Genomic DNA, 13,218 nt, shown 5'->3' with positions numbered 1-13,218 from the left:
GCTTCGCCTCAGTGGAGCCCTCGGCCAGTTCTCAATCTAAATGACAGCTGCCCTCAGCCAAGTCAACTCCAATTAATTTCCGAAGGCTTCCAGGGGCCTGGCTGAGCCTCTCCCCAGACAGAGCTGCCCCAGTGGCTGGAGCAAGGCCCCTTCCTCACACTCGTGGGGCCTCCCGATTGTTGGTAGGGGGCCCTTCCTTCCTCTTCAGGAGCCCCCCGTGCGGGGCCGTGTCCTGCCTGTTCCCCCAGTCCAAAGGGGCTGATGTGGAAACGCATGGTCAGCGTCCATGGAGAAGTCACTGAATGGGGTCTCGGGTTTTGTCCTGGGCTGCTGTATCACCGGGGGTTGTTCTTAGTCCGTCTGCGTGCTTTCAGGGTCCTCTCCTTGGAAGGGGGAGCGTTGATCCAGAGAGAGAGAATGGGAGGGAGGGAGGGGGCAGAGGAGATGAGGACGAGGGAGGAAGGCGTGGACGAGAGAAAGGGACTGAGAAGGAGCGGGGTGGGAACGAGAATGATGGAGACGGAGAGGCTGTCCCCGCCCTTTGGCCGGGACATCTTGCTTTCTCTATGACTCTGGCATCAGACAGGCCTGAGAGTGGCCTTGGCTCTGCCTCAGGCAAGCTGTGTGATTGTGAGCCAGTGACGTTCCCTCTCTGAACCTCAGCTTCCTCCCCCGTAAAATGCCTCCTCTCCCTGGGTGTTGGGTTGGTCCAGTGAGATTGGCCCGAGTCCCAGTCCCATACAGAGCCCGAGGTCAGCGTATGTCAGGGTGTCCCTTGCTTTCAGAGGGCACCTATCTCACCTTCTTGCCTTCACCGAATGTAAAATCTGACCACCCCAAAGGGATAGAAAAGATCTGGGGGCTTGTACATCTACTCAGTTCAGTTCAGTCGCTCACTCTTTGCGACCCCATGGACTGTAGCATGCTAGGCTTCCCTGTCCATCACCAACTCCCAGAGTTTGCTCAAACTCATGTCCATTGAGTCAGTGATGCCATCCAACCATCTCATCCTCTGTCGTCCCCTTCTCCTCCTGCCTTCAATCTTTCCCAGCATCAGGGGTTTTTGCAATGAGTCTGTTCTTCACATCAGGTGGCCAAAGTATTGGAGCTTCACCTTTAGCATCAGTCCTGCCAATGAATATTCAGGACTGATTTCCTTTATGATTGATTGGTTGGATCTCCTTGCAGTCCAAGGGACTCTCAAGAGTCTTCTTCGACACCACAGTTCAAAAGCATCAATTCTTCAGTGCTCAGCTTTCTTTATAGTCCAACTCTCACATCCATGCACGACTACTGGAAAAACCATAGCTTTGACTAGACGGACCTTTGTTGGCAAAGTAATGTCTCTGCTTTTAAATATAGTGTCTAGTACGTCTACTCACCACTATCCATTTCTGAGTGTACCAGATAGGCCCAGAGAGTTGCCCAGGATCACACAGCACGCAGGGTGTCCCTTGCTTTCAGAGGGCACCTACCTCATCCTCCTGCCTTCATTGAATGTGAATAATTCATTTAAATATTTCACGAATCTTTATCAGGTGCTTACTGTGTGCCAGCCCCCAGAGAGACCATGGGGAGCCTGTTGGGTGTGTTGGCTCTGGGGGGGGTCTCTGTCCAGGCCAGGCTTCTCTGAACTTTACTGGTGGGAATGTTACCCCTTCTACAAATGGGAAAGCGGAGGCTGGGGAAAGTGCCAGGGGCTGAGATGCAGACATTAGGCCCTCTGATTCCCAAATCTCCCCATGATGTTTTCCATCTTTGGTGACCTATTGATAAGGGGCCGGGAATTCAGGATTCCCTCTCTGCCAGGGGAGGTGTGTCGCCAGTTCACTGTAGCTGGTGGGGCGGTCGCTGGTGGCGTCATTCCTGTTATTGTGGCTGGTGGCAGGGGTGCCATTTGCAAGCGGGGGGAGTTGGGGACACATCACCATGAGGCTGACAAGCCAGGTCGATGGTAGGAGTCAGCAGAGGTGAGGAGCGCGGTGGGGGAGAGGGGGTGTTCAAGGCAAAAGAAACATCAGGAGCAGAGGGGTGGAGGTGGGAAGGATCAGGCTTCTCTGAGAGGCTTTATAGCTGAGATGAGGCTAGAGGCCCAAGAAAGCAGCAGGCGAGGTCATGGGACGCTGGAGATTTTATCTTGGGGGCACTGGGGAGGCATGGAAGGTTTCAGCAGGAGGGGAGGGGCTGTTCTGGTTGGTGTTCTAGAGTTTCTCACCTGACTCTCAGGGAAGAGGGGCGTGTGTGCCAGTGTGGAAGCAGATAGAATGGCAAGGTGGTCCCTGCAGGCAGGTGTGGGGGGCCTGGACCGGGGTGGGAGCAGCAGGACGGGAGAGCAGTGGGTGGTGAAGTTTGAAGGCAGCCCTTCCTTCCCTGATGCTGGACTTTAAGCTTGGGGCAGACTGATGCCCAGCAGTAGCCTGGGTGCAATGGCCTGGCCTTTAGGACTAGAAGCTAGGAGCGTCTGTGGGGGGACATGGATGTGTCTAGGGGCCCTAAGGGACTCCCAGGCTTCAGGACAGAGATGCTGAAAACAGGTGGCTCAGCGGCTCAGGCCTGTGCCTTCCTGGCCTGCCGGCTCTGCTTCAAGGCCCAGCGGCCCAGTCCCTAGCTGAGTGGCAGCTGTCACAGACACCAGCGTCTCCCCCTCACCCACCCGCCCCCCGTCCCTTCCAGGTCCAAATAAAGGAAAAACCAAAATACATTTCCCTTTGTCGGAATCCGGCGAGGGTGAGCTGGTGAGCCGGGCGAGAGTCATTCGCTATTGTGTTCTGGGGCCCACACTGCTCCTTACATAAGCTTCGAGTTAAAAATACGCATGGAATTCTAATTCGCCTCTCTGCCTGGGATTGTACCCTGGAGGGGCACCCCCAACCCCCAGCCTCTGGCAGGCAGGGGGCAGGGCAGGCCCCTGGCCCCCAAGGAGACAGAGAAACTGCCCCACGGCACAGGGCCAGCGCCTGGCCGCACTAGCTCTTCCTGCCTCCAAAGCCCCGGGCTGTTGAAGTGTCGTGAGTATTATAAAAATCCTAAATGGCAACCCACTCCAGTAGTCTTGCCTGGAGAATCCCAGGGACGGGGGAGCCTGGTGGGCTGCAGTCCATGGGGTCGCACAGAGTCGGACACGACTGAAGCAACTTAGCAGTAGCAGCAGCAGCAAGAGCAGCTAACCTTTTCTGAGGGCGCATCAAGTGCTAAAGTCTTCACCTGTGGGATTGCACTTTATCCTCCTCCAAGCCCCTGAATAGTTTCCCATTTTACAGCCCAGGTTAACACCTTGCTTAGGCCACACTCTGAATTAGCATCCGGGGGGGCCCTGACCCGGGTGCTATCTGGAGCCCACCCTTGACCCCCATAATCTGGCCTTCCTTCTGGGGACGGGGTGCTGAAGAACAGAAGATGACCAGTCAAAAGCCCCCTCTTTGAGGGTTCAAGAACAAAGTGGTGGCCGTGGGTACCGCCGAGGCAGCACTTAAGCTGCTATGGGAGGGGTTGGGGGGTGGCGGTGGGAGGTGGGTGGCAACTACCACCCCACAGAGTTCTGGATGCCTGAGCACATGGCTGACCCAGACTGGAACCCATTCCTGAGGATAGTGAGTGCAGAGCAAAGCAGTGACAAGGCCTGCTTTGCTGACGTTAAAAAAAGAAACACCCATCCCCTTCCATGGGCGGCACCTCAGGAAGTGAAATTAACAACGAGACGTCCCCAGGTAAAGATAGGAGCGTCTTTTCCCTTCTCCCTTTCACCCCAGCCTTGGCTGGCCAGCCCAAGGGTCACCCAGCCGTCCCCGTTAGCGCTCTGACCAGCCGTCCCAGCCCGGCCGGTCCCTGCAGGGCTGGTCCACAACCACACAGGGCAGTCCTCCTGGCGATGGTGGGAGCGCTGTGTGCTAAGCCCTTTACATGGATCGTTTCACTTAACCCTCGTCCCTGCCTCCGTGACGGCCAGTCCTATTATTTCCCCCATTTCCTGGGACTGAGGTTCTGAGAGATGAAGGGGTGATGTGCCCGAAGGTCCCACGTTCCACAGTCGGCAGGCCGCGATGGTTGCAGAACCCACCGGAGGAATGGAATTCCATCCATTATTCACACGGTCACTTTCTGGGCAACGGCTCAAGGTTCTCTCCTTCTTCCCTTTGTGGAATTTACGGGATAGGGAAGCGCTGAAGACAAAATCCGACGTGGCCTTGTGTCGGCATCAGGGTGAGCCCGAAGCAGCTGGTAGGGTGATACCAGGTCGGTGGCGTTTAGGGAGGGGTGGCTGAGAAGGGGCTGGATAGTTCAGCCAGGGCTTGTGCACAGGGGGAAGCGGCGGGGAGAGCCTTTAGGGAGAGGAGAAGTGAGGCGTCCCAGCTTCAGGCCCTGCCCTGTGCCTGCGGACTCAGGTGGTACCTTCCGGCCATTAGAGTGCCTGTGTGCTCGCTTAGTCATGTCTGACTCTGCGACCCCATGGGCTGTATCTCACCAGGCTCCTCTGCCCATGGGATTTTCCAGGCAAGAATACTGGAGTGGGTTGCCATTTCCTCCTCCAGTGGATCTTCCCTACCTGGGTATCTAACCCACGTCTCTTGTGTCTCTTGCGTTGGCTAGGCAGATCCTTAACCACTGCACCTCTTGGGAAGCCCGGCCGATTGGGGGATGACCTTAAAAACTGCCCCTCGGGCCTTCTTTGCTGGGCAGGCATGCCATCCTGTCCTGTGAGCAGGAAGCCCCTCATCTCAGCCCCTGTGGCTGCCTGGGTTGAGGCACCTTGTGGTTATAATTTTGAGTCGATGCCACCCTTGCCTCAGGAACTGACCCCCACAGGCAAGGCGTCATCAGCTCTTTCTCTTTTATAAAAAAATTTTTTAGTCAGTTCCCCCCACACACGTAATTTTATTTAGTCAGTTTTGTTTGTGCTGGGTCTTCGCTGCTGTGTGGGCTTTTCTCTGGCTGCAGCCAGCGGGGGGGTTTTCTGGTGGCGGCGCGCAGGCCTCTCGTGGTGGTGGCTTCTCTTGCGGAGCGCAGGTTCTGGGCTCTCAGGCTTCGGTGGTTGCGGCTCCTGAGCTCTAGGGCACAGGCCCAGTAGTGTGCGCGGACTTAGTTGCTCCGCAGCATGTGGGACCTTCCTGGACCAAGGATCGAACCCATGTCTCCTGCATTGGCAGGTGGATTCCTTACCACTGAGCCACCAGGGAAGCCCAGCTCTTTCTCTTGCCTGGCCTCCTCCAGCAGCCTAGAGCCACGCCCATGGGAATCGCGCCCCCCTCCCCTAAGCTATAGAAGAGGAAACTGAGGCCATGCAGGAGGGGGCCAGTGGCCCAGGTTGGAGGATCTGGGGTTCCATCTCAGCCCGACCCTTCGAGGAAGCCCATTCTGAAAGGAGAGGGCGGGTCGCAGAGCTGGCGACCTGGCCTCGGGTGAGCCCTGGGCAGCTCCTTGTCCCTTGGGGCCTCAGTCTTCCCATCTGTCAAATAGGGCTGAAAGTCCCTTCACAGTCAGCATGCCGGGGGCCCAGCTGAGCTGAACAGGCCAGACCCGCCCCTCCCCCATGCCGCCACAGTCTGATGGGGGAGGCCGACAGCCAGCAAGGGAGATCAGGACAACACCCAGCGGGTTCTGCGGTGTCTGCCAGTGCCGGGCGCTGAGTAACCCCAGGGTCTCTCCCAACCCTGGGAGCTGGGCGAGGGGGGCGGCTTTTATCTCTGGGTCCTAGCGTGGGGGCTGGCCCGTCTGCTGCTCCCGAGGAGGGTGGACGGAAGGCCCCTCCCCGCCCCGGGCCAGGGCAGGCCCTGACTTGAGGCTGCTCCTGCAGGGCTGATTTATCGGCAGCCCAGGGGAGCCGCGGTCCGAGGGCATGTTGGGTCCCCCCAGCTGGAATGGACCCAGCAGGAGGATGAGTTTGGTCATGCTTGGGTTGTTGAGAACCGAAGAGTCATATTCTCTGCTAGAAACGTTTCCCGTGGATACCAGACTCGCTCGCTTGTCCCAGGCAGAGGGGCCGGGAGACCTCCTCCCATGCACATGCCCTGTGATGCCAGGCAAGCCCCTCACCCTCTCTGAGCCCCAGGTGCCCCCTCTCAAGTGGGGAGAAGGGTCCCCCCACTGCTGGGTTTGCTGGGGGATGGCATTAGATAATACACGGACGTGTTCAGCTGTGTGCCTGCCACGCCCTCATTAAATCCACCCCAAGTAAGAAGAGCAGCTGTCTCTGGTTTTGGCGCATGGCGTGCATTTGAGTTGTCTGTTATCTTGGGAAGAGAGCATCTTTAGGAAACACGGCCATTTGGGGCAATCTGGAACCATCGCTGAGCAAACCCAGCTCCTGTGAGAGTCTTGGCCCTCCTGTGTCTGTCTTTCTGGCGAATCAGCCGCAGAGCCAGGAAGCCGGGTGTTCGGAGCTCACGTCTGGGTCTTGTCTGTCTTTAGCTGTTGAAAATTTTGGCAGGGATCTCCGTTTCCTACCTGTAAAATGGGCACAAGCTTTGCTGTGTTGGCTCCTTGAAATAATGTATAAAGTGAAATAAGGAACCCCTTTCAGAATTTCTCTTTCTCCACCCTCTGATAGATGCTACTTCTTCTCCCAAATCCAAATCTTGCAATGCTCAGAACAAAATACCCCCAACGGTGTTAAGCAGCAGGGTGTCACTGGAAGCAAGGCAAGCGTGGGCTCAGAGTGGAGATGTGAGGGCTGTGCATCAGCGTGGCTGGAATCCAGGGCCTGCTGGGGGCAAGGGGACCCCGAATCTGACGTCTCTAGCTTCCTGGGGTCACAGCATCACAGTTCTAACTGACGTTGAAACCTTAGGCTCAGCTTCCCTGCCCACGAAATGGGCAAAGACTCCCGTTTCATGGTCAGGGACACGCCCAGCTGGCTAGTCTGAAGGAGGGGACCAGGCTTGAAGGCTTCTAGATGCTCGCAAGGGCTGCCTCTCCAACCCCAGACATGAATGACAGTCTCAGCAGCCCTGCCTGGGAATATGTCTGCGTGCCAGGACACCTGTGACAAGACCCCAAGGGAGGCGGCATCACCCTCACTTTACCAGTGAACAGAACTGAGGGTCAGAGAGGGAAAAGTGTCAGACCCTGTGCACACAGCAGTGGGGCTGGGATTCAGGCTGCAGTCTCTGACTCCAAAGTGACTGGGCTCTGACGCTGTTTTCCCAGCCTCATTGTCAGATGCAGAAGGAGGAGGAGGAACAAGAGAGTGCCTTGTTTCCTGCTGGAATTTGCAGGCTCACCACCATGCCTGGCACATAGTAGGGTGGCAGTGAAGTCTTCGTAGTTGAATGAAGGAAAGAAGAGGGAGAGAATCTTCCCTCCCAGCCCCAGCTCCTCCCAAGAACGCAGGTTCCCAAGCGGGATGTCTTTGGGGCTTCGGGGTGGGGACCCCAAACCCAGTTAGTCACGCCTGGCCTTGGCTGCCTGGGCCCGTCCCTCTGGGAGGATTGTTCTCTGCAGGCCATGGCTCAGCTCTCGGGGGAAGCCTGCCCCCCTCCACCCCCCCAGATCCCAGAGGGCGGGATGGGTGGGGTGACTCCTGCCTGGCGCAGGGCCCAGGCTGGGCCTGCGTAGTGTGCTGAGGAGGGCGGGCCGGTCATGGAGTTCAGTATCTGGGTGTGCTCCCTCGGCCGGAGCTGGGCCCCCACCCCCAAGGCCTGCTCTTCTCACTTTTGCTGAGTCAGAAGTTCACTATCCGTCTATCTTCAAACCCCACTCTGCTCCTGGCTGGCTGTGTGACCTTGGGCAGGTCACCTTGCCTCTCTGAGAGTCAGACTCTGAAAATGGAACAATGAGACTAATCATGATTTAATAGGCCTCAGAACAGAACTGTGGGTCACTGGGCAACAGTAAATTAGAAGTCCTCTGAACTGACTGTTCTCTTCCTTCCCTGTCCTAGGACTCCCAATTCCTGTTGTCTTCTAATATAGTTTATACTAGGTGTGAATGGTTGTCAAATTTCTTTCCCCTCAAAGATGTCTAATCAAAGCATGGCTATGGTCTATGCTGTTTCTGGTGCTGTATGACTGAATGAGAAGGAAATTGAGGGCATTTTCATTGCGGGTGTAGGAGAGGAGTGGACTCCCTTACCTCTATCACTGAAAGTTCTTTCATGCAGCAGCTGGGGATGGGCAAAGGCATTCATGTCGCTGGAGAGTCCACACTCTTAGTCTCTACTGCTCTGAGCAGTTTGGTACTTCATGAGGGGGTTCCCAGCACATAGCAGCCCCTTAGCAAATGTCTGTCTAGCGGATGACAAGAGAATGGGTTATATTCTAGACCTGAATGATCCTCCCCACTCTTATTTAATTCATTGCATCTGATGAACTCCTACATATCCCTCAATACTCAGTTGAGATATGCCTCCTCCAAGAAGCCTTCCTAACTTACTTCAGGAGCAGTTAATATTTTGGGAACTCTAGTCCATCAGAGATGGGCAAACTCTGAGTTTATCCTGCCTAACTCTTCTATTTTCCAAGGTGGTGGAGAAAAACAGACCCAAGAGGGAGGGGTCTTCCCTTGGCTAAAGTGTGACAGCCCAAGTCAAAGGCAACAGCACGAGGGTTCAAACCAAGCGACTTTAGATCTCCTTGGGCTGTCTTTAGGCACAAAAAAAGGGCCTGGACTTGTCCTATCCTCCTGCCTCTGCCACTCTGTCCCCATCAGGGCCTCTTGCAGAGTCAAGCAAGCAGCTAACGTTCTGTCTTCCTTCTTTCTCTGCAGCCCACGACCTCCCTGCGAACAAGGCCTCGGCACCCCAGCCCGGCAGCCATTTGCAGTGCCTGTCTGTCCACTGCACAGACGACGTGGGTGATGCCAAGGCCCGAGCCTCTGTGCCCACCTGGCGGTCCCTGCACTCCGACATTTCCAACAGATTCGGGACATTCGTGGCCGCCCTGACTTGAAGTGACAAGAAATACCCCCTCCCCCAACCAGGCCCTCCCTTCCCCCTTTCTCTCTCCTCTCCCCCCTTCACCTGACCCCACCCCTACCTGCCCCCACCACGTGAATTCGAAAGGGCCACTATTGCTGAGTGGGTGATTTCTTTTTTTCTAGGTTGGTACCTGCTTAGTGGCATATGGACCGGAAGGGGTTAATTTAAAGGGGGAAAAAAAAAAACCTCAAAAATTTTTTTTAAAAAAGAAACTCTGTCTGCCACGGTATGTTACCAGTGTTAACCCTTCTGCAGTTAGCAAACTTTTGCTGAAGCATTTTCTTCCTGCTAGATAATTCCCATTTTTTTTTTCTGTAATCTTGGCATACGTTTTTTTAGATGACCTCTTTCCTTGTTTTATTTTCGTGCTGCTGTATGTCCAAGTATTGTTATTTCATAATAAGACAAGAGTTGCTTTCCTTTTTAATTCTCTTTTAGTCTTGTTCCTCCCTACCTCCTTTTTTTTTTTTTCCTTTTTCCTTTTGCTTTGTTCACTGCTTATTAAAATGGAAATCCTGGAGAATAGTAGTTCTGGAATATTGCCGGGTGAGAGTCAAATTGTCATCACAATATTATATATTGACACCCAACTGTCATCAGTCAGGCAGGAGCCAAACAATTAATGCCCCCCTTAGGTATTCCGCCTGAGATTTTGTTTTGTCTGTTCCCTAAGAAAATAGACATATATATTTTCATTCCTACAAGCACACGCTCAGCCTTCAGCTCCGTTCTCTCTTTTGCTGGGAGCTGCCTTTCACTGCGATGGAGGTGATGACGTGTCCAGCCTGCTTCTGTGGGAAGCAGTTGGAATATTCGACTGTGGTGTTTTCTCTCCTTTTCTGGGCCTCTGCACCAACGCCCAGGCCCTGAATTTTCACGCTGTGCGGAGCATCCCTGGTCCGCACGGGGATGGTGGCAGGCTCCCGCTCTGCTCTGGGCCAGGTCGGCTGGGTCTGGGGTGTTTGAGCTGAAGGGTCAGGTCTCAGCCTTGACCTTTCCCGATGTCTGTGGCCAACCAGGCATCGGGGCCAGAAGGAGTGGTTCCTGGGTCATCCCCCACTTCTCCCCGTTCTGGGCCACCCCCGCATCCCTGGGAGGGCCCAGCACTTTTTGGAGGAGCTGGTTGAGTAAAGGAGCCCCCAGGCTCTCTTGGCCAAGCCCCCTTCCTGCCTCCCAGCCTGTGTGTCTTCTTTGGAGGAGTTTGCAGATTCCCGAGGGCTAGAGAGGAGAGAAAGGGACTGCAACAAGTGACTTTGATTCTTGGCCTTTTTCTTTTTTTAAAACCCCAGAATCCCCTCTCCCGCTTTTGGTGTAATCTCAGCCTGCTGCAAAACCAGAGCCATGTCCTGAGCATCTCCTGAAGGAACGACTTCTTTGAGCAGAGGTGAAGGAGCGGCTGGGTGAGCAGGGACCCAGCTGAGGCCTCTTACCCGGTGCTCCCAGAGCAGCCGTCAGTGGAGGCCCGGCGCGGGCAGGGGAGGCTTTCTTTGGGTGCTGCTGATGACCGCAAAGGGCTTGTGTGATTCACGGGGGTGGTGGGGGTGGCCCAGATTCCAGGGTGGGCCAGCCAAGGAGTGACTGACACCACGTCACCCAAATCTGTAACTCTCCTGCTCAATTTCAATTTCTGAGCATCTTACTAAATGCTCCATTTTGAGCTTCACGCCCCCTCCATCCTTCCCCCTACCCCTGCCCCATGTCCCCAGAGTTTTCAGACCCGGCTTTTTTTTTTTTTTAAGCAAGTGACCTGAAGGCTTTGCGCTCACCATACAACACCCACATTGTTTATTTCAAAGAACTTTTTAGCAAAGGGAGAAGAGCATCCAGAAAAATCTGGCTCTTTCCACTTCCCCCTCCTCGTCTTTCCTCCTGCTGGCCCTTTTGGCTCGGGGTCTGAGTCTGGACCGTCTGAAGTTCCTGCATGGGCAGTTTGACCTGGGTTGGCCCCGGCCCCTGCAGAAGGCAGGCAGGAGCAGCTGGTGTGGACTGATCAAAGAGAAGAAGGTGGGAGCTCACCCAGTGAAGGAGAGAAAGGGGCAGGGAACCTCCCCTCCTGCAGTGGGCTGCGGGAGGGCCAGCCATGGTCCGAGTGAAACTCCACGCCCCCTCTGATTCCGCAATGTACAGCTGTTTGAGAGCTTCATCCTTTTATTTCTTAAACAGGAATGATTTCTCCTTAATTGCTTAAGGCCGGGGAGCCAAGTGTCTTGACTTCTGTCTTTGACTTTCCCTGCGTTGAGGCCATCAGCTCATGGTCCTGGCAACCTCGGAAACCCCTGAAGTTTTCAACTTTCTCGCTCCCCACGACCCCAGAATGGAACAGCTTTAAAAATAGCCTTAAGCAAAAGGATGTTATTTCACTAGATTTGGTTTAATGGAAAGAATAAAAGTAAATTAAAAACACACCCAACCCACGAGACTCCACAAACACTGGTAATCGGTACTGCATAGCAAAACTCTTCGGGAAAGAATATGAAAACGTTATTGCACATGTAAAATATGGAAACTTAACTCTGCTGTGTGTTAGGCAATCCTGTAATCTTTTTTGACTCTTAAAAGATATTCATTTCTGAAATGCTTGGTTGGAAGACTGTGACAATAGCTCATGAAATTGAGTGTTATTTTTTTCTTTCTTTTTTTAAAAAAATATGTAAAGTGCAGTCTTCTGTATTCATGCATATTGTATATACCTGTATATGTTTTCCTGAGCAGCTAAATAACAATAAATATGACGTTAATGGTGACTGTGGTACATTTGTGGGCGGGGCTTGCCTTATTTTTCCCCATCCCCTCCCCTTTTACCTGGTCATTGTTTTACTCAGTCGTGTCCCACTCTTTTTTTTTTGGCGGGGGGCACCCCATGGACTGTAGCCTGCCAGGCTCCTCTGTCCAGGCATGGAATTCTCCAGGCAAGAATTCTGGAATGGGTTGCTATTCTCTTCTGCAGGGGAACTTCCTGACCCAGGGATCAAACCCAGGTTTCCTGCACTGCAGGCATATTCTTTACCATCTGAGTCACCAGGGAAGCCCATGGAGGATGGGAATGTGGGTCTGGATGCTGTAGTGTGTGTGTGTGTGTGCGCGCGCGCGCGCGTGCCCACGTGTGCATTGATGCTGTTCTAAGTTGGGTCAACTCAGACCCTCTCTCTGTGGCAGAGGAGGCCCACGTGTGCATTGATGCTGTTCTAAGTTGGGTCATCTCAGACCCTCTCTCTGTGGCAGAGGAGGGGCAGCTGTCCTGTGCACTCTGGTGTATTTAGCGTTGTTCCTGGGCTCTGCCCACCAACTGCCAGCAGCATCTCTTCTCCTCCCGCTTCCCTTGCAACAGCTCCAAATGTCTCCAAGCATGGCTCAGTGTCTGTGCAGGACATGAGCCCCTGGAGCTGGGAACCACTGGTGCAGGAGGGAGGCAGGGGCAAGGGGCTGCGCTGGGTGGTGGTTATTCTTTTGGGCCCCAGTGTTCAGGTCCCAGGAAGCTTCATTAACCTCTGGCAGGTTTCACAGGTGCTCGGCGCCTCTGTTTCCTCATCCACCATGTGAGCGCTCGTGGAGTCGTTCTCGGAGACGGTGCGTGTGGACGCAGCACATGGGCGGGCTCCAGATACGGAAACTGTTAGCGTCATGTCGATCAGCTCATGGTGCAGCTGATGGTGTTTTGGAGGTGCGCGGTTCTGCATCGGGGGCTGCTTCCTTGGCAGCCCCGCGCCCTGGACAAGTGGTTTACCCCACCTCCATTTTCTTACCTGTGTGTATGTGTGGGTGTTAGCTGCTCAGTTGTGCCCAACTCTTGGCCAGCCCGTGGACTGCAGCTCGCCAGGCTCCTCTGTCCGTGGGATTTTCCAGGCAAGATACTGAAGAGGGTTGCCATTCTCTTCTCCAGGGGATCTTCCCAACCCAAGAATTGAACCCGGGTCTCCCACTTTACAGGAAGATTCTCTACCGTTTGAACCACCAGGGAAGCCCTTTCTTATGTCTAAACTGGAGCAAATGAAGGAATTCCCTGGTGGCCTAGTGGTTAGGATTCTGCACTTTCACTGCCATTGCCTGGGTTCAATCTCTGGTCTGGGAACAAAGATCTTGAAAGCTGCAAGGCACGGCCAAAATAAATAAATAAAAATTTAAATAATAAATAAAATGGAGTAAATCACATCTAGCTTGAAGTTTACCATGAGCACTAGCTCACAGGCCCTGTAACACTCTGGCTGTCCCATGGGCTTCCCTTTGGGCAGCAGGTTCACTCTGGCACCTACAGCCTTAGACTTGAGGTCATAGCAGACCTTTAGTCTCCAAAGGGGGAAGTGTGGTGG

At 54.3% G+C, this 13,218-nt stretch overlaps 1 protein-coding gene across 1 annotated transcript in view; it reads left to right on the top strand.

Annotated features, from left to right (window-relative positions):
* MN1 (meningioma (disrupted in balanced translocation) 1) overlaps positions 1 to 11,655 on the top strand; it is a 49,413-nt gene extending 37,758 nt beyond the window's left edge. Inside the window, 1 exon segment of the mRNA XM_010828856.1 lies at positions 8,701 to 11,655. Within this exon segment, the coding sequence (XP_010827158.1) occupies positions 8,701 to 8,882 (182 nt within the window). The 3' untranslated portion in view covers positions 8,883 to 11,655.
* The last annotated feature ends 1,563 nt before the right edge of the window (positions 11,656 to 13,218 follow it).

The sequence above is a fragment of the Bison bison genome, unplaced genomic scaffold (assembly GCF_000754665.1).
Source record: "Bison bison bison isolate TAMUID 2011002044 unplaced genomic scaffold, Bison_UMD1.0 scf7180017864495, whole genome shotgun sequence".
Classification (NCBI taxonomy): Eukaryota; Metazoa; Chordata; class Mammalia; order Artiodactyla; family Bovidae; genus Bison; species Bison bison.
Note: the sequence above shows the minus strand (reverse complement) of the source record. Positions and strands in the feature narration are given on the sequence as shown.